Genomic DNA, 27690 nt, shown 5'->3' with positions numbered 1-27690 from the left:
CGCTCAGAGAGCCGCAGGGTTGACGGCTGGACGGAACGGCGGGCGGTCAGGTTTTCCCTCCAGAAGGCACCAGGCGCCGGCAGGCTGGAGCCACCTGCCCGGCGGCCCGTGTGATAGGGCCGGCCGAGCAGCGCCGGGTGTCTGCGCCGCCCCCGCGGTCCAGCCGCATTCCTGGCCGCTCTGGGCGGGGCCGCACACTCAGAGGCCTGGCACGGGACCCAGGCAGCGTCCTTCCTGGCGGCCGTGGGGGCAGGGCAGGGCAGCGCCCGGGGCGCAGGGCAGGGGAGGGGTGAGGGCTGGGGTGGGGGGTGGGGGCAGCTGGAGGCGAGGGCCGGAGGGTAACCTATGAGGCTGGGTGGGCCTCGAAGAGGGGGAACACTAGCCAGGGGGCACCCAAATCGCTGGGTCCCGGTGCCTCCCCTCCCGCCGGCCAGGCCGGAAGCTTCGGGGAGGCTGAAGCTGGGGTGGAACCGGGGGAGGAGGGCAGCTTGGGGCTGGCCCCTGGGGCCGGGAAGGGGCGGGCAGAGCAGAGCTTCCTGGAGCCGCGGAGGAAGTCATGCCCATTTCTGGAAGTGGCTGAGGTGGCCCAAGAAGGGAGTAGAAACGGCCTGACAGGAGCTGTGTCCATCTGAGGGTCTTCCAGCCCCCTGACTCTTGCACCTGCTGATGCCAACCCCTGGGCAGTGGCACACAGACTGTCTTGACCCAGACCCCGGGGATTTAGGCTGAGCTCAGCCATGCCCCCTGGTGCCCAGACTGGGGGTCTGTGTGATGCCACTGCCTTAGATTTCCTGAAGATCTGCCCTGTAATGAAGGAGTCACCCGGTGCAGAGTCAACAGTGCCCCTGTTGACAACAGCCCTGGGTATACTTGCTGATATCTCTAGGTGCCAAACTGGGGGGTAATCTGCGATCTGCACTGATGCAGGCAGCCTACCCAAGTGTGGATAATGCACCCATCTACCCCGTGCCTGCTGGACAATGTCCCAGGAGCCTCTGTGTACAGTTGCACAGGTTGTGCACTGCACGTGAACTCCATATTTAAGGGGCTACTGTGAATGTCGCTGGCGCCATGCGTTTGCACATTTATTAGGACAGTTTCCCAGCAGATGGAGGTCAAGTGCCAAGGGGAAGGGGACATGCCTTTTGCACAAAGGCAGCATATCCCAGCCCCAGCCCCCTGGTGTCCTCAGGTTTGTGAACAGCTCATGCCTGAGGACTTGGCCCTCTCTCCCCAAGTCTGACCCTCAGATGATTGTGCGGGCTTACTGGCGTGCCCCTCCGCCCTCAGGCTCAACCGCAGGAGGCCACTCTACCTCGGCCAGCAGATTCCAGGGCCCACACCATTCCTAGCTGAGCTGTAGCCCTGATGCTGCCGCTGCTGCTGCTTTTCACAGAGTCTCTTGTGTCCCCACCACGATAACCCCCCAGAAAACTCCTCCCCTCCATGGGCCTTCACAGGGACCCCCAACACACACAGACACACACTTCTTTCTGCCCACACCTAGGAAAGCTATGACCAGTTGTCCTCGGCTTTCTTCTTTGCACTCCCTCCTTCCTTCTTTCTTTCTCTCATCAGCAGAGATGTCTGAGTATCTACTCTGTGCCTGGCCCTAAGCAAATCTGCCCTGGATCCTCCGCATTGATCCCTGTCCTTTGGGATCTGAACCTTGTCACCTTCCAAGGCTCACCTTCACCCCTGCCCCAGTCACCATGCAGTGAACATTCACCTGGCACCTGAGGTGTGCAGTCAGGTGCGTACTGAGACTTGGTCACTGGGTATTGACTTCAAGAGCCTTGGAGCAGGGGCTGTGCTTGGAAAGCCAGACCTCCTGCTTTTCAAGCTCAGCATTGCCATTCTGAGGCTGTGTGACCCGAGGCACAGCACTTAACTTCTCTGAGCCTCACGGTCCTTGTCTGTAAGCGAGAATAGTAACAGTACCCACTTTAAAGGGCTGTTGTTCAGGGGGAAAAGCGCTCTGGGCAAGAGCTGGTTGTTGAGGAACCCTACAAAATTTTGAGGGATCTGTAAGCTCTGGGTTTGACCAAAGAGGGGCAAGAGAAAGGTAAGTGATGGGGCTGGCGGGTTGGCAGGGCACAAGGACCCTGCATGGGGGAATTTACTCTGGAGACACTGGGGATCAGGAAGTAAGGAGAGCCCTGGAGGTGGTGGTGGGAGGTGAGAGTGGGGGCCAGCTGTCTGGAGGGGAGGTTAGGGAGGGACAGAGCAGCCATGGGAGGGGAGAGAAAGGGACAGGCTGGGGCATTGATGATGTCCCCCCAGGCCAGGGGACTTGGGGATAGTGGGGCCCTCTGGGATGGTGACCAGGAGGGAAGAAGCAGATTTGAAGCCAGAGAGGGACACAGTGGGTGCAGGGGCTGGGGTGACACCCAGAGGAAGGCATCCAGGAGGCTGGGTCCCCAGGGCTGGATTCAGCAGCCAGAGCAGTGGGCAGTCACAGGCATGAAGGATGGGGGTCAGGGAGAGAGCGCACTGGGTGGGACCCAGCTCCTGCTTAGCTCAGACTGGGTCAGGAGAGGGTGGTCCCCGAGGAAAAGCTTCCACCTCCTTCCCCGGTCCTGCAGGATGTCCTGTGTTTACTGAGGTGGCCTTGGCCGGAACCAGGAGGCTGGTGCCACCCCCCCAAACTCAACTTCCTGTGGACACACCCCCGAGAGAGATACAGAGACAGAGGGAGACAGAGAAACAGAGACACAAGAGACAGAGATAAGAAATGAGGACAGGGCCAAAAGGGAGGGGCAGTGTGCTGGGGGACACATACACACACTCACACATGCACACACGCATACACACACAGGAACTGAGAGACCATGACAAATACAGCAAACTAGAAAAGGAAGCTTCCTTAACCTGCTAGCGGACACAAACCTTCCAGCCAACATCTTAATGGAACTAAGACTGAGTGTCCCCGAGACTGGGAACAAGCACAGATATCTGCCTTCTGCCCAGTGGACAGACACAGGATGGCATGTACCCACCTCTCTGTCTGCTCGGCCCTGAGCAGCAGAGAGGGTTGGATTTTCTTCCCAACTCAGCAAGACCTGTAGTCACACTAACCTCGAGTACTTAAAACTTCATTCTCAATTCACACCCCCTGTAGATACCCAGGGTCCTCGGGACAAAGTCTCAGCCCCTCCCTAAGGCCCAGCTGACCTTGAGGCTCCCCCCAGCTTCTTCTAACACGTTCACATTCACAGCTCCTCTCCCCTCCCATGGCTGCTCACATTCACAAAGGGGCACTTTGCACGGGCTGTTCCCTCTATCTGAAATGCACGCTCATTTACTCACCACCTGCAGCTACACATGAACTCCTGTGTATCCTTCAGGCACCAGCATAACTATTGCTTCCTCCAAGAAGTCCACTGGGACTTTTCTGAGAATGCCAGAGAGCCAGGTCCCTCTTATAAACCTGGATCCATTCCTCGCAGTGCTTAGCTTGGTTCATTCATCACTTCAATGTCTGTCCTCAACTTTGCCCTCAATTGTGAGTCCCATGAGGGCACAGTTATGGTCTCTGCTCTGTCTCCAGTAGCACCCAGCCCAGAGATAGAGACAGAGGAGGTGTCTGTGAATAGTTGGTAAGTAAATGTGTAAATGAGGAGATAAAAGGAAAGGGCATGTGTTTGGCCCTGGAGACACCCATGAACATGGACACAGTTTTCAGCTGTTGGTGACCCCCAGAGATTTCATATGAGCTGAACTGTCTCTGAATACCAGTCCTTAGCAAAGGCTATTTCCTCTGCCCATAAAACAGTTCCCTTCCCTCTTCTCTTGCCTGGTTCCTATGACTCATTCAAGTCTCAGCTCACAAGTCCCCTCCTCCAGGAAGCTTTCCCTGACTTCCCTTCCTAGGTTGGAGCAGGCATCTTCCCTGGGCTCCCTGATCCAAGCTCATCTGTCTCTGGTTCCCTCATCACCACCCTGACCATTTTGGATGTGTTTTCCTGCTGGATGGTGAGCTTGTGAAAGCCATCCCGGGCTACCTCAGAAAGACTGTGTTCCCAGCGGGGGGACTGGGCACCAGATAGGGCACCTGCTCACTGCTGACATAGGACAGGGAATTACTCCCTTTCTCAGCTCTGGTGTTTTGCCCATGTTCGTCCCTCTGCCTGGAACCCCCGCCCCCACTCCGACCTTTGTACTGGTTCCCTCCTCCTCCTGAGCTTTCCAGCTTAACTTCAGAAGTCACCTCCTCCAGGAAGCCTTTCCTGAGACTGTCCTCCAGGGTGAATTTAGGTCTGTTGCTCAGTGCCCAGCAGAGTCTGCCACCAAGCAAGGACTTGTTTGTTAAATGAACAAATGAACACATGAATATTTGAATGAATCAGTGAATGAGGCAGACACCGTAGTGGGATGAGGGTCCTGTCAGGCCCACCAACAGCCCTGGCCACATGGTCCCTTCCACCCCGTCTGGGAGGAGAGTTCTGGCTGGGATCTGGTCATACCCCAATCCTTGGTGGTTGCCAGTTCTGGAAGGCATTTCCCAGAGCTCAGCACATTCCTGCCTTCCCTGGCGGCTGAGAGTGGGCAGGGGGCATTTCAGAGAGAAGGGAGGAGGCCCCTAGCATTCTGGGATCTTGCCAATCCATTCCTGGTCCCCTATGCCCTTGGGATTAGGCCCTCCCTACCCCTCCTGTGGTATGGGGAAGAGGATGGGGCCAGCTAAGCTGGTATGAGGGGCAAGGGTGCCAACAGAGCCAAGGGCCTGGTGGTAGTGCCTGGCTGGACAATGGGGCAGAAGCTGCTGACCTGTATTTTGGGGGTAATCCCCAGCCTCATCCCAGCCCTGGCTTCAGACCAGGGTTCTGAGAGCCGAGAGCATCTGAGGCAGCAGCCTGGTGGGTGCAAGGGGCATGTGGGGGTACTTGTGTTCCCTGTGCTGCCCCCCGGAATCTGGTGAGTCAGGGCAGAGGGCGGGCCAGGGACCAGGGGTTCAGGGTGAGGCCTGATGGGCTGTTTTGGAGTTGGACACGGCTGGGTACAAGTCCCCAGGCTACCAGTTACCAGCTGTGGATGACCTTGGATGTCACTCACCCCCTCTGAGCTTCCTGTCTCTTAAATGAAGGGAACAGGGGAGTATATGAGGCTCCTTGTGGTACCCCAGAACTTTGGACTCCAATTGTACCACCTTCTGGCTGTGTAGCTAAAATTTAGGCACAACCTGCTCATCTTGGCCCTTGATTCCAGGAGCAGAGTTTTGAGTGCCTGGTATGGCCTCTAGCACATGAAAGGTTTCCCCCCAAATGCAAACTACCTGAAACAGAGGAGTTCCCCCAAGCCCTGATTCACTCAGGCCAAAAGCCCCCGACCAGTCAGCTGCCCCCTAGCCAGCTGCTTAATTTGTGTGTATAATAATGTAAAATACTTATAAGTAGCACTCGCTTGGTGCCATGAAGTCCATACCATCTTTTCATGAAAAAGTGAAAAGTTTTTAGCCTCTGTAAGAGCACCCTGAGGTGGGTGCTCTGACTAAGGCCCAGAGAGAGTCTGCAACTCACTCAAAGGCACAGTCTGGAAAAGGCTGAGCTGGGATTTGAACCCGAATTGATAGGGAGAGGGAAGGGAGGGATTTATTTTAGGGGCCTCAAGAGCCAGCAGGGCCATGCCGGGTCCGGAAGCCAGGAGATGGTGGTGGTGGGTGCTGAGTCCCCAAGTAGGGGCAGCAACATGCAAATCAACCGGGCAGGCTCTTGGAGGAGGTGTCAGCCAGGCAAGGGAGAGGTGACTGACTGGCTGGTGGTTCCCCCACCCCCTTGCGGATGGATGTAGCTGGGAGAGGGGGATGTTTGTTTCCCCACCACCCACCCCCTGGTGATGTCATGCGGCAGCAGCCAATGGCTAGGGTCTCGCCCTCCCCCTCCCCATGCCTTTTCCCCCCCAGCCTGGGGCTGGGGCTGAGCAGACCGACCGGGAGCTCTCGAGGTGACTGGAGATCTAGCGGTAAGAGATCAGCGGGCTATTTCCCTCCCTGGTCAGGCTGACAAGCTTTGGGAAGGAGACCCTGGTCCTGGGGGGTCCTGGGAGGGTCCCTGGGGTGCAGGAGGCAGGGTGGTATGGAGTTCAAGGCACAGATTTTAGAGCCAGCCCCTGGGTTCAAATCCCAACTTTTCCCTCTCTGTGAGGCTTGGCTCAGATGCTGTCACCCTTTGTGCCTCTGCTTCCCCAGCTCTAAAATGAGCTGTGAAGGCTGCCTCACAGGGCTGAGGTGAGCGTAAAGGAATTATGCTGATAACGGGGTGGGACAGCATGCTGGGAGGGCATTTTGGTCCCTGGAATACAATGCTAGAGAGGCAGCCCTGCTCCTGTTGGTGGGAGGCCGATGCCCCAGCTGAACTTAGTCCTTCACCCGAAGTCCCCCCTTGGTAGGGGAGCAACAGAGTCAAGATGCTGTGAGATGCGCAGCCCTGCACCCCCTTAGTTTACTTTACTTAAGCATTTACTATATACTGGGGATACTCCAAGCACCTGTTGTTTTCTTCATATCCTCAAAGCCACTCTTATTGGCTCCGTTCTACAGAGAGGTAAACTGAGGCCTCAAGCAGTAAAATACCTTACCCAAGTATTGTGTTGGAGCAGGGACCAGCAGAGGGAGCCAGGGCCATCACATCCCCCCACTGCCCCCCCAACCCCACTGCCCCACTGATGGCTTCAGATAATCCAGGGGCTTGGATGAGTCAGGGGAACCCCCACTCCCGTTTCTGGGGACACCAGATCACAGGAGTTGGGGAAGCCAAGGCTCTGGGTGGGGAGAATTCCCAAATAAAGCTGACAGATGCCACTGCGGGAATAGGTGCGGAGGGGCGTGCAGATAGTTCATCAGGCTCTAGCTCAGCAGAGGGGGTGCAGCGCCTGAATGACAACCCCTCAGTCTGAAAGCATGAGTGGCATCTTAAACGAACATCTGAGTTCTACCTTCCCCAGAGGGGAAGGCAGAAGAATGTCTTTGCAAATAGTAAATGCTCAAGCAATTGGGGCGGTGAGGGGGGGGGCGGGGGGGCGGGAGCTCTGAAAATTCTGGAAACTCGGGAATTCTGTACCAGGGAGGTGTCACAGTAACCGCTTAAGAAATTGGTCCTTGGCATCTGGAAAGTCCTACTGTGCCTTGCTTCAACATAGGGAACCCTTCAGACCCTACATCCCCTGCCTAGTGGGATGGGCAAAGCTGGGAACAGAGAGTTCTCCAGGAGGGTGGGCTTCCTTCCGAAGCTGCCCCCACCCCAACCTAGGAGCTCGATACGTCGCTCAGGAAAGGCACAGTTGGGCTAAATATAACCTGGGCTGGGCAGCTGTCCTGGGCAGGGATGAGGAGGGAGGGGATGAGCTTCCTGTGCCAGCCTCTGGGTGTGACCCTTGCTGCCCGGGGCCTGAAGCCAGGCTCTGGGGCACAGGGGGTCCTCCCCTGCATGTCCACTAGCTCCTACAAGCACCCTGCTTCTCCCAGCCAACCTCAGGATGCTACATTGTGTCAGGGACTCACAGTTAGTTTTTCAGATCTGAGTTCAAGTCCTGACCCCATCACTGTGCCTTCCTGTCTCTTAATTCTCATTTACTCATCAATCTAATGAGGTACCATATGGCCGTATCCGTAAAATATCTGCCCGGTCCAGGGTTGGGACCAATGAGGTTCCTTTAAAAAAATGCCTGTTTCTGGCCCCCTCTGCCCCTCTCTGCCCAAGCCAGCCCCGGGGCCCAGGTGTTTTCCCAGGGATCTCCTCCAGCCCTCAGAGCCACCAGGGCAAGTTAAGGTGCAGAGCTGAGGTCAAGCACACTGTCCCCAGCCGTGTCACCCCAGATGGGTCACTTCCCCTTTTTGACCTTCAGTTTCCACTCCTAAAACAGCCACCATGTTCAGGGTGATGCCCATGGATCGAGGCCCATGGGTGCTGGCACAGGGCCCAGCTCTGGGGAATGCCCAGAGGTGGGAGCTCTGCCAGGAGAGGTCTGTACCCTATTTGGAAGGACTGGGGGCTCAGTGGGGAGACCAGGGAGGGCATGGAGATCAGAAGGCCTAGGAGATACGGAGAGCAGCCTCCTGCCACTGTGGGGGCCTGGCAGTGGAGTGGGTACAGCGGAAGCACTGAGGGGTCCCGGTGCCTCTCCCCTGGCCAGTGGTGGGCTCTGAAAGGCCATTGTGTGGCTGGGGGTGGGTGGGCAGGGGCGGAATGTGACCGGGCACAGCAGACGGGCCATTGTTTCAGGGAATGTGCCTCGTGAGGCCTGACCTTTCCCTGGGCAGTGGGGGTTGACGCTTGGCATGCCAGGTGGGGGCCGGGAGGACAAGGCCAGAATCGGGGTTGGGGGGAGACAGTGTCCATCCCCATTTCTCCAGGAGGGCCTGGGCGGGGAGGCAGCAGGGAAACCCAGCCCTGCCTCCTCTTCCCTGTGCCATGTGAACCTGAACACTGTTGCTGGCCTCTCTGAGGGGTGGAGTTTTCCATGGTATGGAGCGAAGAGAACGTCTTAGGGCACTTTCAACCCATGCTTGGCCCAGGGACTGGCAAAGCACCCCAGGCTGCTAGTTATTATTCCCCATATAAGGGGCTGGAGCTCTTGGTCTAGCTCCAGCTCAGGCTTAGCCTTTGTGACTTGGGGAAGTGATCTCCATTCCCCCAACCTCAGGTGTCTTCTCGGCCATGGGCTCAGTGACGGTGCTGACCTCACAGGGTGTTCTGAGGTCCGTGGGCAGTGGTCCCTGTGGGACATCTGACACCAGGTCAGAACCACTGATGTTCTTAGCGACAGTGACAGCAAGGGCTTAATGAAGTGCCTGCCGGGTGCCTGGCCCTTCCGATTTGCTAACTCATCTTACCCTCCCAGTTCTCACTCTCTCCGTTTTATGCCTGAGGAAGCTGAGGCACAGAAAGAGGGGAGGACATGGGAGTGGCTATAATTATTTTATAGTCAGTCTGGCTCCCCCAATGGGCAGGGTGGCAGGCTCAGGGCCCTGTTGTCCAGGTCTAGAAGTCAGTTTCAGTTTTACTGTTTGCCCTCGAGCTGTGTAGCTGGGTAAAGGTCTCCCGAGCCTCAGTTTACTATTTGCACCATGGAGAGGGTACTGACAAAGCACAGAAGGGGTCAGGCACTCAGGAAGCATGCAGCGGGTGCAGGCTCACAGTAATACTCATGTTATTCTTCTTAGAGCCCCGGACCCAGGAGGCCCAAGTTGCTGAAGGTGACCTTGAGGTGAGCACTGGCTGGTGCCACACGTCCCTCCTTGCCCCTTTGTGGCCTGACTGCAGCCTCATGTCCTGGTCTCTCCCTGGTAGGCAGCAAGACCCCAGAGGAAGGACACAAGGCCCGTGGACGACTGTGCAGCACCCCAGGCTGGGCATCTGTTAAGAGAGGGTGCTTGTGCCCACGCAGCGGTGAGAAAATGACTGGGATGTGACTCCCCTTCTGATACCCACCCTGACCTCTCCCTCTCAACCCCGCACCCATGCATCCTCTGCTGGTCTCAAGCCCCCATCCCTCTCCCCGCAGGCTCAGAGGCAGCTGCTCCATGCGGAACTAAAGCTGGTCCTGCAGCAGAAGGGAGAGGAAGCAGGAGTCTGGAGCCCAGGTGACTCCCAGCAGTGCCATGGAGGCCAGGAGTCGGAGTGCCGAGGTGAGCACCCACACATCCTACAAGGGGGCCTTGTGGGGTCTGGGTCGGGGACACAGACTTGGGGGAGGGCAAGGACACAAATACAGCAATGGCCCCCATCTCTGAGGGTGTGGAGGACTTACACCTGAACCATCTGCACAGGACTTGGTGCCTAGCAAGCCCCTCGAATATCAGTGGTGTCAGTTACGGAGAGAGAACAGGCACTGACTGCCTCCTGCCAGAGACCAGGCACAGAACGGGTCTCCTTTTACAGGAGCCCTTCCTACCAGGCTCTGGAAGCTTCTGCTCTGGGGTATCTGGCCCAGAGCTGCTTTCTGGCTCCAAGCCCTGGCCTTGACTCCTGGTCTCCATGCCCTGCCCATCACAGTACCCCGTGGCTCCCTGTTGCTTTGGGTCTTGGTTCAGAGCCAGTGATTCCTTCTGGTGCACACATGTCACCCAGCTTAACAGTGGGTACTCCCCCAGAGACACAGCAGATTGGGTTTCTAGATGGTTGCGGGGGGTCTTTCATTGCCTCTTCTGGAAAGCCCCATTGTGAATGCCACCGTGTACTGCTGGGCCAGAGCCAGGTTAGCACCATTTACAGTAAATACCAGGGATACCACGTCTGGTTACCCACACCCCTCCCATTCACTGGATTCCCTCTCCCATGGGCGTCATGCAGGTCTTAGGGTCAGAGTCCACAATAGGGCACAGTGTCACACACATTCAAGTCTCCAAGGCGGCAGCCCACCCCCCTCCTCACTCCCCTGCGCCCCCTCCCTCATCACTTATGTTTCCAGTTTCCAGCCCGTTCACGGGAACCCCTTCCTCAACCCCACCCTATAGCTCAATCTGGCCCTTAGACTATGGGTGCCTGTCCTGCCTTCACACATACTCAAGCCACACACCTCTCCATCTCTGGCACACTTCTATACCTGATGTGACCCCTCTTTCAGAGCCGTGCTCCCTACCCCAGAGTGCTCCCTACCCGAGAGTGCTCCTACCCCAGAGTGCTCCCTACCCCAGAGTGCTCCCTACCCCAGAGTGCCCCCTACCCCAGAGTGCTCCCTACCGGAGAGTGCTCTCTACCCCAGAGTGCTCCCAGGCTGTGCTCAACCCCTAGCCCCGCCCCCACGTGCGGGCCCCGCACCCCAGGGCACGTCCAGTCCTCACTCGCCCACCGCTCACGTGCCCTGAGTCTCCCCCACCCTGCCTCTCTTCACCCCCCACCGCGCCCTCAGGGGACTCCACGACTGAGCCTTTGAACCACTTTTTTAAAAGGGACAAGCCAGGGCCTCCCCAGTGGCGCAGCGGTTGAGCGCTGGGTTGCGAAGCTGCCCGCGGCCTCTGCGGCGCCGGTTCGATCCCCGGCTGCTCCCCGGCCGCCGGAGGAGGGTCCCACATGGCGCGCAGACCTCTCCTGCCGCCCACTGCTCCCCTCAGCAGTGTACTTCGGTCCTTCTGCCTGCTCTGCTCCCCGCTCTGGCTCTGGTGAATTCTCTCACCCTCCCGCGCTTCTGACTGTACCCAGTGCATGTATAAACAAACAAACAAATATAAATAAATAAAGCATGCCTCTATTAAAAAAAAAAAAAGAACTCTTAAAAGGGACAAGCCAGAGTGGGTGCCTAAGCCGGGCCGAGGGGCTTGCGCCCCGCGGACCCGTTCAAGAGTCGCTTTAGGTGCCATGGCAGACTCCGGGCGAGACCCGGCTCCAGGGCCCCATGGCCACCCCTCGCCTCCCTCGGCAGGAGCTGAGGCGGACGGAGTTGGTGGAGATCATCGTGGAGACTGAGGCGCACACGGGGGTCAGCGGCATCAACGTGGCGGGCGGCGGCAAGGAGGGCATCTTCGTGCGCGAGCTGCGGGAGGACTCGCCCGCTGCGCGGAGCCTCAGCCTGCAGGAAGGTGGGCGTGGCCGGCGGGGCGGGCGGGGCGGGGCTTCCTGGGGAGGGCGGGCGGGAGGCGAGGAGGGGCGGGGCTTCCTGGAGAGGGCGGGTGGGCGGGGAGGGAGGCGGGGATGGGCGGGGCTTCCTGGGGCGGGGGGGGCGGGCGGGCGGGCGGGCGGGCGGGGCGGGGCGGGCGGGCGGGGCGGGGCGGGCTGGCCGGCCGGCGACCTGCAGGAGGCCTTAAGGGCTTGGAGTGGGACTTCGTGTGTCGGTTCCGTGTTGGCTAGTGCCGGCTCTACGGGTTTATTGCCACGATTCAAATCCCAGCGCTTTACTGGTTTGTGATCACTCTGTGCCTCGGTTTTCCCATCTCTGAAATGCGAATAATTTTAGTAACCTCATGGGTTATTACGTGGATGAGATGAGTCAGTATTTGAAAACACTTGGCAACATAGCTAAATGGCACCTAGTAAGCACTAAGTAAGGGCTAGTTATTGTTTTTGTTGTTGGGGCTGGAAAAAAAGGTGGAGTTAACTTGGAGGAGGTGGGGAGGAGACCTTAGTGAGGGATGTTTTAGGAACCGGAGGTGACGCTGATGTGATTTATTCATGCAACAACTATTTATTAAGCTCCTTCTATTTCCAGACATTATTCTAAATACCTGGGCTACAGCAGTGAACAAACCAGACTCACACTGTGCACTTAGAGGGCTTACATTCTAGTGGGAGAGGCATTTTTAAGCAGAATCAGTAAAATACATAGTCAGAAAGCAATAAGTGCTACACATGCCAGGAGGGAAGCTGAATTTTTAACAAACCAAATGGACCAGGACAAGGGGAAAGACCTGAAAGAGGTATAAGAGAACCAGCTATGTGTGGAAGAGAATGCCAGGCAGAGAGAGAGAACAGCCTGTGCAGAGGCCCTAAGTCCTGGCTTCTTGGAGGAACAGCAAGGAGCCAGTATAGATGGAACAGAGTTAGTGAAGAGGAGAGTAAGAGATGAGGCAGAGAGCTAAGGGGAAGGGCTGTTTTTAGAGGGCTTTACAGGCCATGTTGAGGATTTGATTTAAATTGAGAGGGTTGTGAGTAGAGAAAGAACATGAGTGAACCATGTTAAACTGCTGCATTAGCAGTAGAATGTAGGGGGGCAGCATGGGGAGCCAGAAGACCAACTAAGAGGCTACTGTGATTATCCAGGTAAGAGATGGTGAGTCTCAGAGCCAAAATGGTGTCATCAGAGGTGAAGAGAAGGGTTTAGATTCTGGATTTATTTTGTTGTTGTTATTTTTAAAGATTTATTTCATTTCTGCATACAAGAACTGGGATACAGGGCCTCCCTGGTGGCGCAGCTGGTTGAGCACAGTGCTGTGAAGCTGTCTGCAGCCTCTGCAGTGCGGGTTCCATCCCAGCCCACGCCGGAGATACCCCACATGGCGCAGCAGACCTCTCCCATCTCACCCTCTGCTCCCCTTGGGTTGTATTTCTGTCGGTCTGCCTGCTCTGTTCCCCTTTCTGACTCTGGTGAATCCTCTCACCCTTCTGTGCATCTGGCCTGTACCCTGGTTCTTATATGCATGAATAAATAAATATTTTTTAAAAAAAAAAAGAACTGGAATACAGGCCAGAGGTGGGTGAGAGTGTGTGTGTGTGTGAGAGAGAGGGAGGATTCACCAGAGACAGAGTGGGGAACAGAACAGGCAGACTGACTGAAATAAACTGCTGAGGGGAGCAGTGGGCAAGACAGGACAAGTCCGCTGCGCCATGTGAGCAGCTCCCTGACTGGCCCGGGAATCGAACTCGTGTTGCAGAGGCTGCGAACAGCTTCACGGTGCTGTGCTAAACCCCTCGCGCTGCCAGGTAGGTCCAGGATTCTGGATATATTTGGGGGGAGGAGTCTGCCGGATGGGACATGGGGTGTGATGGAGAGAGAGGGATTGATGTTGTGTCCAGGGATTCTTGATCTGAGGATAGAGTTGGTAGTGCTGAATATAGGGAACACTGGGTTTGGAGCTCACTTGGAGGCAGACCAGGGGTGAGGTGTGGGTCTATTAAGTGAAGGTGTCTGTTGATACCAAGACAGAGATGTGGAGGGGGTAGCTGGTTGTGTGAGTCTAAGACACTTGGGGGTGGTTAGCCTGTGTATGATCTTAAAATCCTCAATCTAGATGAGTTTCTCAAAGGGGTGAGCGTAAGCATGTGGATGGAGAAGACAAGGTCTGAACCTGAGCTTGGGCCAGTGTGTCTTCATGGAGTCATGGAGGGAGAGGGGCTGAGAAGGAAGAGGTGCCAGAGGTGTGAAGCCCTGGGAGTGAAGCAAGTGGATGAAAGAGAGAGAGTGAAGTTTTGCCAGAGGCAAGGTGGTCAAACAGAAAAGTCTGGGACTTGGCCACTGGATTTAGCTACAGGGAGCTGACTGCATGGAACCTGAAGGGAAGTTCAGAGGTGGAAAGTGTGGTCGGAGAGATGAGTAATGCAACCAGATAACTCAAGGAAGCTTGCTGTTCAGGTGGACAGATAAATGGAGCAGGAGTTCCAGGGGGAGTGAGGTCGACACAGCCTTCTAGGGGAGAAGTCACAGAATGTGGTATGTTAATGAGTGTAATGTAGAAGAGAGAACTGCCAGAGGATGTCCCTGAGAGATCAGGGGAGGGAGGATTAACCTGAGCTAGGGGTGGGGATAATTCATCCTTAAAAACAGATGGAGGGAGGGCCTCCCCGGTGGCGCAGCGGTTGAGTGCTGGGTTACGAAGCTGCGCGCAGCCTCTGCAGCGCCGGTTCTATCCCTGGCTGCTCCCCGGCCACCGGAGGAGGGTCCCACATGGCGCACAGACCTCTCCTGCCGCCCGCTGCTCCCCTCAGCAGTGTACTTCGGTCCTTCTGCCTGCTCTGCTCCCCGCTCTGGCTCTGGTGAATTCTCTCACCCTCCCGTGCTTCTGACTGTACCCAGTGCATGTATAAACAAAACAAACAAACAAATAAAATAAATAAATAAAGCATGCCTCTAAAAAAAAAAAAAAAAAAAAAAAATAAAACTCAAAAACAGATGGAGGGGCCTCCCTGGTGGCGCAAGGGGTTAAGTCTCAGAACTATTAGCAGCTACTGCAGCATGAGTTCAATCCTGGCCAGGGAGCTGATCCACATGTCACAGCAGACCTCTCTCCTGTCTCGCTGGCTACTCCCCTCAGCAGTGTATTTCAATGGATCTGCCTGTTCTGCTCCCCACTCTGTCTCTAGTGAATCCTCTCACTCCACCCCTCCCCGCACCTCTGTCCTGTACCTCACCTCTTGTATGCATAAATAAATAAATCTTAAAAAAAAACAAAACAGGTAGGGAGGTGAGGGGATGCAGTGGAGGAGGGTAAGAAAAGGAAAAAAGAACAGGTTGAGTGTGGAGTAAGTCGCCATAGGAGTAGGGGTGGGAGGTGGGGTGGGAATTTCTGGAAGTTCCCTTCTGATTCTATTCTCTCAGTAAAGGAAGTAAAATCAGTATCTAAAATGTGAGGATATGGGCGTGGCCCAAGTGGGCGTGGCTTTGCTCTGTGGGCGGGGATAATGTTGTGGGCGGGGCTTCTCTCTGGGCGGGACTTTGCGTCTCAATGTAGCGCTCAGGGAGAGGCGGGGCCGGGGCTTGGAGCCGGGTTCGTGGAACCAGGCGTCTGCGGAGCCTGGAGGGACTCACGCCCTGCCCACCACCTCCTCACCTGCAGGGGATCAGCTGCTGAGCGCCCGCGTCTTCTTTGAGAACTTCAAGTACGAGGACGCCTTACGTCTGCTGCAATGCGCCGAGCCTTACAAAGTCTCCTTCTGCCTAAAGCGCACTGTGCCCACCGGGGACCTGGCGCTGCGGCCTGGCTCTGTGGCCGGCTACGAGATCAAAGGCCCACGGGCCAAGGTGGCCAAGCTGGTACGCGTGCTTAGCCCGGCCCCGGTCCTGGCCCTGAACTGCCCCAGCGATGCTGTCTCTGCGCCGTGAGCCCTGTCCCCCCACAGCATGGGCCAGCCTCCTGCTCTGTCTTGTCACTAACCCAGTGCTAATCTCACCTTATGCCTCCTGTTCTTGCCCCTAAACTCCTCCCTGGGGAGGGGTCTCACCCATCCCAGACCAGGGCTCTCACCCACCTTGGGGAGACATCCTCACCATCAGCTCCTACACTCCTGTTGGACTCTTGTTGATATTTTAAATGAACATCTTTTGCCTTCTGGGGCAGTAATGGTGGAACTACGGCAGGAAGTGGGAATAGCATTTGGGGGACAAGATGCTCCACCCAGCCTGGTCCAATACCGGGTGGGGCTCCCCTGTTCACCCTGGGCCTCCCACTGTCCCACCGCCTCCCGCCTCTCTCCTCTCTCCCCAGAACATCCAGAGTCTGTCCCCCGTGAAGAAGAAGAAGATGATGATGCCTGGGGCCCTGGGGGCCCCTGCAGACCTGGCCCCTGTTGATGTGGAATTCTCCTTCCCCAAGTTCTCCCGTCTGCGTCGGGGCCTCAAAGCTGAGGTTGTCAAGGGGCCTGTCTCAGCAGCCCCCACCCGCCGGCGCCTCCAGCTACCTCGGCTTCGAGTCCGAGAAGTGGCTGAAGAGGCTCATATAGCCCGGTTGGCGGCTGCCGCTCCTCCCCCCAGAAAGGCCAAAGCAGAGGCTGAAGCAGCAGCAGGAGCCCGTTTCACAGCCCCCCAGGTGGAGCTGGTTGGACCTAGGCTGCCAGGTGCCGAGGTGGGTGTCCCTCAGGTCTCAGTCCCCAAGGGGCCAAGAGAGGTGGCCCCAGCAGCCGAGGCAGCTGGTGGCTTTGCCCTTCATCTGCCGACATTAGGGTTAGGAGTCCCTGCTGCACCTGCTGTGGAGCCTATAGCTGGAGGCATCCAGGTCCCCCAAGTGGAGCTACCCACCTTGCCCTCTCTACCCACATTGCCCACACTTCCCTGCCTGGAGTCCCGAGAAGGGGCTGCTACGGTCGTAGTGCCCACCCTGGATGTGGCAGCGCCTGCTGTGGGAGTGGACCTGACCTTGCCGGGCAAAGAGGTAGAGGCCCGAGGAGAGGTGCCTGAGGTGGCCCTGAAGATGCCCCGCCTCAGTTTCCCCCGCTTTGGGGCTCGAGGAAAGGAAGTTGCTGAGGTCAAAGTGGCCAAGGGCAGCCCGGAGACCAGGGCGAAGGGGCCCAGACTTCGAATGCCTACCTTCGGGCTTTCTCTCCTGGAACCCCGTCCCACTGCCCCTGAAGTTGAGAGCAAGCTGAAACTGCCCAGCATCAAGATGCCCTCCCTTGGCCTTGGGGTCTCAGTGCCTGAGGTCAAGATGCCCAAGGGGCCCGAAGTGAGTCTCCCCAAGGCCCCTGATGTCAAGCTCCCAAAAATGCCTGAGGCTGCCCTTCCAGATGTGCAACTCCCAGAGGTGCAGCTGCCAAAAGTTCCAGAGATGAAACTCCCAAAGGTGCCAGAGATGGCTGTGCCGGAAATGCAGCTTCCAGAGGTGCAGCTGCCACAGGTCTCTGCGATGAAGCTCCCAAAGGTGCCTGAGATGGCTGTGCCAGATGTGCACCTCCCAGAGGTGCAGCTCCCGAAAGTTACAGAGATGAAGCTTTCTGAGATGAAACTCCCAAAAGTGCCTGAGATGGCTGTGCCAGATGTGCACCTCCCAGAGGTGCAGCTCCCGAAAGTGGCAGAGATGAAGCTCCCAAAGGTGCCTGAGATGGCTGTGCCGGATGTGCACCTCCCAGAGGTGCAGCTCCCGAAAGTTACAGAGATGAAGCTCCCAAAGGTGCCTGAGATGGCTGTGCCGGATGTGCATCTGCCAGAGGTGCAGCTCCCAAGAGTCTTAGACATGAAACTCCCGAAATTGCCCGAGATGACTGTGCCAGACGTGCACCTCCTAGAGGTGCAGCTCCCGAAAGTTCCAGACATGAAGCTCCCCAAACTGCCTGAGATGGCTGTGCCAGACCTGCACCTCCCGGACGTGCAGCTGCCGAAAGTGTCAGAGATGAAACTCCCGAAGATGCCTGAGATGGCTGTGCCAGATGTGCACCTCCCAGAGGTGCAACTGCCAAAGGTTTCGGAGATGAGAGTCCCTGACGTGAGGCTCCCAGAGATGAAACTCCCAAAGGTGCCTGAGATGGCCGTGCCTGATGTGCACCTCCCAGAAGTGCAGCTGCCGAAAGCATCAGAGATGCGGCTGCCAGAAATGGAAGTGCCAAAGGTCCCAGAGGTTCACCTCCCGAAGGTATGCGAGGTGAAGCTGCCCAAGGCTCCAGAGGTGCAGCTGAAAGCTGCCAGGGCAGAACAGGCAGAGGGGAAGGAATTTGGCTTCAAAATGCCCAAGATGACTATGCCCAAGCTAGGGAGGGCAGGGTCCCCATCACGAGGCAAGCCAGGTGAGGCAGGTGCTGAGGTCTTGGGGAAGCTGGTGACACTTCCCTGTCTGCAGCCAGAGGTGGGCATCGAGGCTCGTGGGGGTGCTCCCTCTCTTACATTGCCCTCTGTGGAGCTACATCTGCCAGGAGCCCTCGGCCTGGAGGGACAGGTCCAAGCAGCTGCAGTAGGCAAGGTGGAGCGGGCAGAGGGCCCCCAGGTGGCAGCAGGGGTCAAGGAAGGGGCCTTCCGGATGCCCTCTGTTGAGATTGTCACCCCACAACTGCCCACAGTGGAGGCTGGCGAAGGGCTGCTAGAGGTGACGGAGATGAAAGTCAAGCCCTCCTCCAAGTTTTTCCTGCCCAAGTTTGGACTCTCAGGGCCAAAGGTGGCCAAAGCAGAGACTGAGGGGGCTGGGCGAGCCTCCAAGCTGAAGGTATCCAAGTTTACCATCTCACTCCCCAAGGCTCGCGTGGGGACCGAGGCTGAGGCCAAAGGGGCAGGGGAGGCAGGCCTGTTACCTGCTCTCGATCTGTCCATCCCACATCTCAGCCTGGATGCCCATCTGCCCACAGGCAAGGTGGAAGTGGCAGGGGCTGATGCCAAGCTCAAGGGGCCCAGGTTCGCCTTGCCGAAGCTTGGCATCAGAGGCCGAGACACCGAAGCAGGGGATCTAGTGACAGGGGTGGCTGAGTCGGAGGGCAAGGGCTGGGGTTGGGATGGGAGGATGAAGATGCCCAAGCTGAAGATGCCCTCCTTTGGGCTAGCTCGAGGGAAGGAATCAGAAATTCAGAGTGGACGTGTCAGCCCCGGGGAAAAGCCAGAGTCCACAGCTGGGCAGCTTAAGATCCCAGAGGTGGAGCTGATCACGCTGAGGGGCCAGGAAGAAGGGGGGCCAGCTGGAGTGGTGGTGGCCGGTGGAGTGCAGCTGTCAGACTTGCAAGTGTCCACAAGTAGGCCAGCGAGCGCTGAAGGCCAGGAGGGGGCGCTGAAGATGCCCCCACTGGGCATCTCCCTGCCTCAGGTAGAGCTGACCAGCTTTGGGGAGGTGGTTGCCGGTGCCGCCCCCAAGCAGCCCGCTGAGAGTGCAGCCTCTTTAGCAGAGGGCACAGCAGGCTACAGGATCCAGACGTCTCAAGTGACCTCGGTCCAGCCTGGGACGCAGGGAGCAGGTGGTGAGCTGTTGGTGGGCGAGGGCATCTTTAAGATGCCTGCTGTGACGGTGCCCCAGCTTGAGCTGGACGTGGGGCTGGGAGCAGAGGCGAAGGGAGGCGAGGCAGCCGCGGGCGATGGTGGGCTGAGGCTGAAGATGCCTGCTCCGGAGGCCAAAGCCGGGGCTAGGGGAGAAGCGCCTGGGGCCCAGCCTCCAGGGGCCGAGCGCACTTTCCACCTCTCACTGCCCGATGTGGAGCTCTCGCCGCCCGCAGTTGGCAGTCATGCTGAGTACCAGGTCACAGAGGGCGAGGCGGACGCCGGGCACAAACTGAAGGTGCGGCTGCCGCGGTTTGGCCTGGTGCGGGCCAGGGAGGGGGGCGAGGAGGGCGAGAAGGCCAAGAGCCCGAAACTCAGGCTGCCCCGCGTGGGCTTCGGCCAGAGCCAGAGCGAGGCGGGCGCGAGGGATGGCTCTCCCAGCCCCGAGGAGGAGGAAGAGGAGGCCAGCGGAGAAGGGAGCTCTGGCCGCCGAGGGCGAGGCCGGGTCCGCCTGCCCCGTGTGGGCCTGTCTTCCCCTTCCAGGGCCTCTCGGGGGCAGGAGGGTGAGGCAGCCGCCAAGTCCCCCGGTGGGGAGAAGTCGCCCAAATTCCGCTTCCCGCGGGTGTCCCTGAGCCCCAAGTCCCGGAGCAGGAGCGGGGACAAAGAAGAGGGTGGATTCCGGGTTAGGCTGCCCAGCGTGGGGTTTTCGGAGTCAGGGGCTCCAGGCCCTACCAGGATGGAGGGGGCTCAGGCCGCTGTCATCTGAAGTCACAGGGAGACTCCCCGTTGTCTTCGCATCCCGCCTCCCCCTTGTTTTGTGTGTGAGATAACTAGCACTAACCCTGGGGGCGGGGGTGGCCAGGAGGTGGACTACTGACCAGGGCAGGGCCGTGGAGGCCTCGCGCCTCGCGCCGTCTCGTTGGCAGGAGTGCCCATATCGTGCCATGTGAATAAAGTAATCCAGAGGTTGCCATGTGTCCGGTCTCTCTGCACCAGGGGAGGGTGGGGAGGGTGCAGAGAAACGAGTCCCTGAGGGGGAAAGTGGGGGAACCTGAGGACGCACTGGAGCCCTGGTAGAGAAGAGTTAGCGAGATGTGGGGGTGGCCCCATAGGAGGGAGCCTGCCCTAGCCCTTCAGAAGTCTCAGGGGCCACTGAGCGGGACTCTGAGAAGTTACCCCCAAGAGCATAGTTGGGGGACCTGTGTGCTAGCAAGTCCACCTGACCTACCAGGAAACGCATTCCCACGGGGACAGGACAGGCGTCCTGAGGAAACTGAACAACTGCTCCCCGCCTGCCCCCTGCTGGCCACCTCCTCACCACCAAGAGCACCTCCCTGTAAAGACTGTCCCTTTCCGGTCCGGCTGGTTTAACTACCTGCTGCACCCCAGCCCCACCCAGAAAGGTCCCTCCTGGTCCCCTCTCTAGCATCATGGGTTCAGAGCTTCACCTCAGATACTGGCTGTCTCTTTTTATTAGTTTAAGATTTTATTTTTGCATAAAAGAACTGGGGTACAGACCTGAAATGTGTGTGTGTGGTTTGAGAGGATTCCCCAGAGATAGAATGGGGAGCAGAACAGGCAGATCTACTGAAATACACTGCTGAGGGGAGCAGCAGGCACAACAGGAGAGGTCTGCTGCACCATGTGGGTCAGCTCCCTGGTCAGGAATTGAACTCATGCCTTGGAGGTGGATCTTCATGGTAGTAGTGATGAGACTTAACCCCTAGGCCATCAGGGAGGCCTGCTGGCTGCCTGTTAAGGGCTAAGTCCCAGGTTCCTCAGTCCCTGTCACTGCTGGACCTCAGCTCCTAGGGCCTAGGGGCCGTTCTCTCACATACAAACCCCATCCCGAATCTGGATCTCAGCCCCTAACCCCCACTAGGGCCTCTGGACTCCTCCATGTCTTTCCGTGATGCCCCAGACTGGAGTAAGAAGGCAGTTGTTCAGATTTCCTCCCAGGGCAAAATATCTGCCTGTCCATTCTCTTCCCTTCTCTGACTTCTCCCACCCTTAGAGGCTAAAGGGCCGTTGTCAACACCCCCATTTATTCCCACACCTCCCTTCACGCCTGCTCCCTCAGGTCACTGCCCAACATGACATGTGCTTTCTCTGTCTCCCCCAAACATGGCAGGAATTATATTGGAGGTCCGAGGCCCCTGCTCAGCCCCAGCATTGGGGCTGGTTTCCTCCTACCATGCTGGCTGCTGCGTCAGTGCCCGCAGGCACCTTTCCTCTGCCTCCCGGCTATTGACTTCTCTGGGACCCTCCTTCCAGAGTCTCTCCTCTCCCCTCCATGGGCCCCCAGGGCTCGTCCCAGGTCCTCATTCACCCCCATCCCCTCATTCACCCCCATCCCCTCCCTCACCCTTTTTTCTCCACTGTAAAAAAAGGAGCTATTAAAATTAGCTACCCCAAAGAAACTTGAATGTTTTAAGATCAGATAAGACTTCTAAAGCACTGGTAGTGTTGAAATGCTCTAATTTCCCAAGCAGACCTTAACCTCTCCTCTCCAAACTGCTCCTTGTCCATGTCCGCACCATCCTTACTCAGGCTAGACCCTTGGGTGGCTCCCTCCTCCTCCCCAAACCTGTTTGTCCTGTCACTGGTCACCTGGTCACCTGGTCTCCTGAGTGTGACCTGCCTCCTCTCTCCTCCCAGTCTTCTACCTGGGCCCTGCTCCAAGCTTGGGCCTCCCCTCTCATCCCCTCTAATCCACCCTTCTTCACCCAGTAGCTTTCTGACATGACCCTGCCTTCCCTCGCGCAAAGCTCCTCTGTGGCTCCCCAGGGTCCTCATACCAAAAGTCCCAACTTCACAGCCTGACATTCAAGACCTGGTGCGACCTGGTCTCCTGCAGCCACACCTCCCCTATGGTGGCCTGGTGGCCACAGTGGACACACACACACACACACACACACGCACACGACCCCCTAGCTCGGAAAGCCTGCATCTCCTCAACTCTGCTTAGGAAGGTCCCATTCCCACATGCCAGGGTCCACAATCACACTCCCCTCTGTCACCTGCCAGACCTGCAGGGTTCCGCCACTGGGCGGGGGAGGGGGCTCAGCCTGCCACCCCACCCCCCACTCCAGCCAGGGGCTCAGGTCTCCAACAACAGAACCGGAGCCACTCAGCAACCTGGAACCCACTTGGGGGGGCTGGGGCCCCTGGTCCCACACCGGGAGGGCATCAGGGGAGGGGTGCGGCCCCTGGAAGACTCGTGGTGTGGCCCAGGGGGCTGGGGGGGTGCCAGGAAGACGGGGGCAAAGCTCGCAGGGGGAGGCACTAGTGAGGTTCTCTTTCCCCCACTGCGGGGGGGTCGGGGCCGGCGGCGGGGTGGGAGACCTCGGAAGCAGAGCCTGTGGACCCGGGGCGGCGGCCGGCCAGTGACCGGCGGCAGAGGCGCCATGGCCACCATCCAGTCGGAGACCGACTGCTATGACATCATCGAGGTGCTGGGCAAGGGCACCTTCGGGGAGGTGGCCAAGGGCTGGCGGCGGAGCACGGGAGAGATGGTGGCCATCAAGATCCTCAAGAACGACGCGTACCGCAACCGCATCATCAAGAACGAGCTGAAGCTGCTGCGCTGCATGAGGGGCCTGGACCCTGAGGAGGCCCACATCATCCGCTTCCTCGAGTTCTTCCACGACGCCCTCAAGTTCTACTTGGTCTTCGAGCTGCTGGAACAAAACCTTTTTGAATTCCAGAAAGAGAACAACTTCGCGCCCCTCCCCGCCCGCCACATCCGCACGGTCACCCTGCAGGTGCTCAGGGCCCTGGCCAGGCTCAAGGAGCTGGCCATCATCCACGCCGACCTAAAGCCCGAGAACATCATGCTGGTGGACCAGACCCGCTGCCCCTTCAGGGTCAAGGTGAGTGGGGCTGCCCCGGGCAGCAGCATCCCTGTTCTCACAGCCCCCCAACCCTGGATGCTGATGTCTCCCTGGACTGGCCTCCCAGCCCTGAGGTGGCCCCGCCCTCACTTCCATGAGGCCTCTCCCCTACTCCCCATCCCAATCTGACAGTATCTCCCTACCGGACCCCGGGGCTCCCCACCCTTGTTCAATTCCTAGCTCAGCTCCTCTGACCCAGCCCTGGCTTAGTGGGGCTGACATTCCAGTAGGAGAGACAGATTCGCAGGATAAGTGGTTATGCGAGTGTGGAGAAAAGATCAGGTGGAAGAGGATGGGGTGGTGACTGGGGCAAGAGGAATGGTGATAAGTGAAACTTGAGACATGTTGGTCAGGGAGGCCTCACTGAGTAAAGGCCAGAGGAAGAGAGAAGTGAGTTGTGTGGATGCAAAGGCCCTGTGGCGGGTATGCATCTGGCTTGTTTAAGAAGAAAGAGTGAGGGCCTCCCTGGTGGTGCAGGGGTTAAAGTCTTAGTGCTGTCAAACTATCCGCAGCCACCACAGCATGACTGATCCCTGGCCAGGGAGCTACCCACATGGCACCTCTCCTGTCTCGCCCGCTGCTCCCCTCAGCAGTGTATTTCAGTCAGTCTGCCTGTTCTGCTCCCCACTCTGTCTCTGGTGAATCCTCTCACACCTCTGGCCTGCACCCCAGTTCTTGTAAATAAATTTAAAAAAATTTAAAAAGTGAGAGGCCCAAGTGACTGGAGGAAAACATGAATGAGGGGAAATGTGGGAGGAGGTGACGGCAGACTGTTAGCGCCTTCAGGTCCACAGTGAGGACTTCAACTTTTATCACAGGATGTGGTCAAGCCACAGGGTTCTGAGCAGGGGTGGGACTCAAGTGATCTGATCGAGGTGTTCACAGGATCCCTTGGGGGGGGGGTACCTGGAAGAACAGACTTGGGGAGAAGGGTCCTTTCCCCTGGTCTAGAGTCCAGTGAGGAGGCCTCCTGCATTAGTCTACGTGGAAGATGATGGTGGGCAAGACCAGGCCAGGGACTGTGGATGGATTGCAGAGGGTAAAACCAGCAAGATTTGCTGATGGGCAAGTTGCGGGTTGAGAGAGAAAAGGGGGGATCCTCCCCCTCATGGCATAAGTTCCTGTGGTGAGAAACAAAGACAAACATGCAACAGAGAGACAGAACACACAGAAGAGACTGAGGCCCACAAATGCCGGGGCATGGACTGGCTGCCCCGCCCACACGCCTCCCTGCCCCCACAGGTGATCGACTTCGGCTCAGCCAGCATCTTCAGCGAGGTGCGCTACGTGAAGGAGCCCTACATCCAGTCGCGCTTCTACCGGGCCCCCGAGATCCTGCTGGGGTTGCCCTTCTGTGAGAAGGTGGACGTGTGGTCGCTGGGCTGCGTCATGGCCGAGCTGCACCTGGGCTGGCCCCTGTACCCGGGCAACAACGAGTACGACCAGGTGCGCTACATCTGCGAGACCCAGGGCCTGCCCAAGCCCCACCTGCTGCATGCTGCCCGCAAGGCTCACCACTTCTTCAAACGCAACCCCCACCCCGACGCCACAAACCCCTGGCAGCTCAAGTCCTCGGCCGACTACCTGGCTGAGACCAAGGTAGGGAGCAGGTGGGACGGTGTGGGGGCCGCTGCAGCAGAACAGCATCTCGGTTACACTGCAGAGAGGTCTGGGAGCTGGCAGGCCAGCTGTGGGGGCATCACAGCAGGAGATCTGGGTGAGACTGAAGCTGCAGGGTTGACTCTGGGAGCTGCTGCAGCAGGACAGAGTTAGGTGAGACTCCAGAGAAGACTGGAAGCTGGGGGTCGGAGGTAGGAACTGTAAGCAAGAGGTGACTGGGAAAATGAAGGCATCTCCTCCGCCAGCTTTAGATTTGGGGTCACGTGAAGGCATGAGGGATCTGGGTTAGACCACAGAGAAGAAAGGAGGTCGGGTTGGGTTGAAAGTGGCAACTGAAAGAGGGAGCTGAGTGAGACCCCAGGTGAGCCCAGCCCCAGGTGAGACCAGTGATCTATGCTGGAAGAGCCTGGTTGGACAGCAGAGAGGACAGAAGTCTGGCCAGCTGTGGGGGCTGTCGCAACGAGAGGCGTCTGGGTGAGCTCACAGGCGGGCCTGAAAAATGTATGGCAGCTCCTCCGGTAGCGCTACGGTGAGGGTTGGCCAACTATCGCAGCGAGGAGCATCTGGACTTGAGGGCTGGGATCGGGTCTGGGGGCTGTAGCAGCAAGAGGTGTCTGAATTTGATTCTGAAGAGACTGGAGGTTTAGGGGAGACCCTCTGCTAGATGCTGGTAGGCACGGACTCTGCTCGACCCACCTCTGGATACATCTGACAGTCTCAGGCAAGCTGTAAAATGTGGGTCAGTGAGTGCTCTGGGTTAGCTGACAGGAGGACCAAGAACACAGTTGGATGTCCTTCCTGCACAGCAGGAGAGCTCCCCATGAGACTGGGAAGGGGGGGTGGGGAACGGGTGTGGCCCTCCCAGCAGCAAAAAAGTTTCAGGTCAGAGCGTGGGCAGAACCGGAAGTCTCAGGGTTCAGGAGTGCAGACTTCGCAGCAACAGGAGAGCTCTGGACAGGACTGGAGGGCAGACTGGAAACTAGGGTGTCCTATGTGTGCCCCATTGCAGGAGGGCCTAGGACTCAGGCCTGGACTCGGGGCCAACCCCTGCCCACTGTGCCCCTCCAGGTACGCCCCCTAGAGCGCCGCAAATACATGCTCAAGTCGCTGGACCAGATTGAGACAGTGAACGGCGGGGGAGCCGCCAGCCGGCTGACCTTCCCGGACCGTGAGGCACTGGCTGAACACGCCGACCTCAAGAGCATGGTGGAGCTGATCAAGCGCATGCTAACGTGGGAGTCCCATGAGCGCATCAGCCCCAGCTCGGCCCTGCGCCACCCCTTCGTGTCCATGCAGCAGCTGCGCAGCGCCCACGAGACCACCCGCTACTACCAGCTCTCATTGCGCGGCTGCCGCCTCTCGCTGCAGGTGGAAGGCAAGACCCCCACACCTGTAGGGGCCACTGTGGAAGATGGGCCCCCCTACTACCGTCTGGCTGAGGAAGAGGAGGCCGTGGGCATGGGCAGTGGGCCCTACTTCCGTGAGGAGAAGGCGCCAGGCATGCAAAGGGCCATCGACCAGATGGATGACCTAAGTCTGCAGGAGGCGGGGCGTGGGCTGTGGGGTGAGACTCGGGCCGATGGAGTCCCCGACATGCTAGCTCCACTCAAGGTGGCCACCACTGCCCGCCGGGTGCCGGACGCAGGCCCCGAGCCCATCCTGGCCTTCTACGGCAGCCGCCTGGCAGGCCGCCACAAAGCCCGCAAGCCCCCTGCAGGTTCCAAGTCTGACTCCAACTTCAGCAATCTCATCCGCCTGAGCCAGGCCTCGCCCGAGGACGATGGGCCCTGCCGGAGCAGCGGCTGGGCAGAAGGGGAGCGCTGTGGGGGCTCCGCCGAGCCGTCCACCATCCCGCAGCGGGACGGCGATGGACCCGACATCAAGGACTTGGCCATGGAGGCGGAGGTAAGCCAGGTGGGCGGGCTGGCGCCCAGCCTGGGAGCAGGGTCTAGGTCAGGGCCTCCCCAGAGCTGCAGGATGGGGGCATCATGGCTCTGGCCTGGCCTCCTGGACGACAGCCTTGCTTGCAGCTGGTCCAGGGTCCAACACCCCCTAGCCCAGCCTCGTGCAAGGCTCAGCAACACCAACCCATATCCGGGATATAATTAAGACTCGAACAGGCTCGGCACATGCTGACCCACCCTCAGACTTTGTGAACTCAGCACATGGCAGTCCACTTAGAGGAAGTTTCCCCAGGGCCCAGGCACTCATTCACCCACCGGCTGAAGCTGCGACTCAGCCTCAGAGACACTAACAACCCTCAGGACACTGGAAGTTCTCAGCACACACTGCTTAAGCCCCCAAGATGTGTTGAGGGCCAGGTGGGCCCTGAGCGAGGGAGTCCAAGAGGCACAGGCTGGAGGTGCCCCGGGTGGGGAGCTTCTTGGCTGATGGCCCTCTTTCCACTCCCCCACAGAGGCCAGGCCCCGAGCTCTTCGACCCCAGCAGCTGTTCCGGGGAATGGCTGAGTGAGCCAGACTGGACCCTGGACAGCGTCAGGGGGCCACGGGCTCAGGGCCTCCCGCCCCGCCACGCCCACCCGCACGGTCCACCCCGAGCCACCAGCTTTCTGCAGCACGTTGGCGGGCACCATTGATGGTGACCCTACCTTTCCCCATCACTGGGGGCTGTGCTAGCTGGGCTGGCATCCCCTCCTCAGAGCCATCCCCAAACCCACAGATTATTCTTACAGAAATAGAGTTTTCCAGAATTTCTCCATTTCCCCCTTAACCCATAGCGCCTGCCTGCACATGTACCCCAAACTGCAGGAGGGCCTTGGAGTCTGGCTCGTGGCCCCCTTGATCAGAGGGGCGCAGGAGGGGGCTACACCCTGCTGGTCCTGAGCACACCCTGGTCCTGCTGCTTCTGCTATTTCAATAAAGAACTGTTCAGTCTTGCTCATGCCTGTCATCCCTGCCTGAGCTCTGGACTGCAGCTGGGTGGGGCTCAGGCTGGCACCAGCAACCCACTTTGAGATACTGTGCTCGGTCGGCCACTGGCTCAGGCAGGGGGCTGGGCTGCCGTGGTACTTCGAGGGAAAGGCTGCACTTGGCACACTGGCCCGTCCCCCACTAAGTCCTTGGCTCTGAGAATCCATCCCCAGAATATTCTCAGTGCTCAGCAGGTGCCAGCTGGCCAAAATGTCAAGGTC

The 27690-nt window shown here is 58.4% G+C and overlaps 2 protein-coding genes across 2 annotated transcripts; both read left to right on the top strand.

Annotated features, from left to right (window-relative positions):
• Positions 1-5928: 5928 nt before the first annotated feature.
• PRX (periaxin) lies at positions 5929-19986 on the top strand. Its single transcript, XM_037516584.1, has 7 exons — positions 5929-5961; positions 9161-9204; positions 9288-9386; positions 9502-9625; positions 11359-11515; positions 15203-15399; positions 15851-19986. The coding sequence occupies exons 4-7, from the start codon at positions 9599-9601 to the stop codon at positions 19790-19792; spliced, it is 4323 nt and encodes a 1440-aa protein (XP_037372481.1). The 5' UTR covers positions 5929-5961; positions 9161-9204; positions 9288-9386; positions 9502-9598; the 3' UTR covers positions 19793-19986.
• A 2169-nt stretch (positions 19987-22155) lies between these two features.
• HIPK4 (homeodomain interacting protein kinase 4) lies at positions 22156-27440 on the top strand. Its single transcript, XM_037516579.1, has 4 exons — positions 22156-22898; positions 24162-24518; positions 25608-26444; positions 26956-27440. The coding sequence occupies exons 1-4, from the start codon at positions 22434-22436 to the stop codon at positions 27133-27135; spliced, it is 1839 nt and encodes a 612-aa protein (XP_037372476.1). The 5' UTR covers positions 22156-22433; the 3' UTR covers positions 27136-27440.
• Positions 27441-27690: the final 250 nt, after the last annotated feature.

Source organism: Talpa occidentalis, unplaced genomic scaffold (genome assembly GCF_014898055.3).
Source record: "Talpa occidentalis isolate TD23 unplaced genomic scaffold, MPIMG_talOcc4v2.1 talOcc4.17, whole genome shotgun sequence".
Taxonomy (NCBI): domain Eukaryota; kingdom Metazoa; phylum Chordata; class Mammalia; order Eulipotyphla; family Talpidae; genus Talpa; species Talpa occidentalis.
Note: the sequence above shows the minus strand (reverse complement) of the source record. Positions and strands in the feature narration are given on the sequence as shown.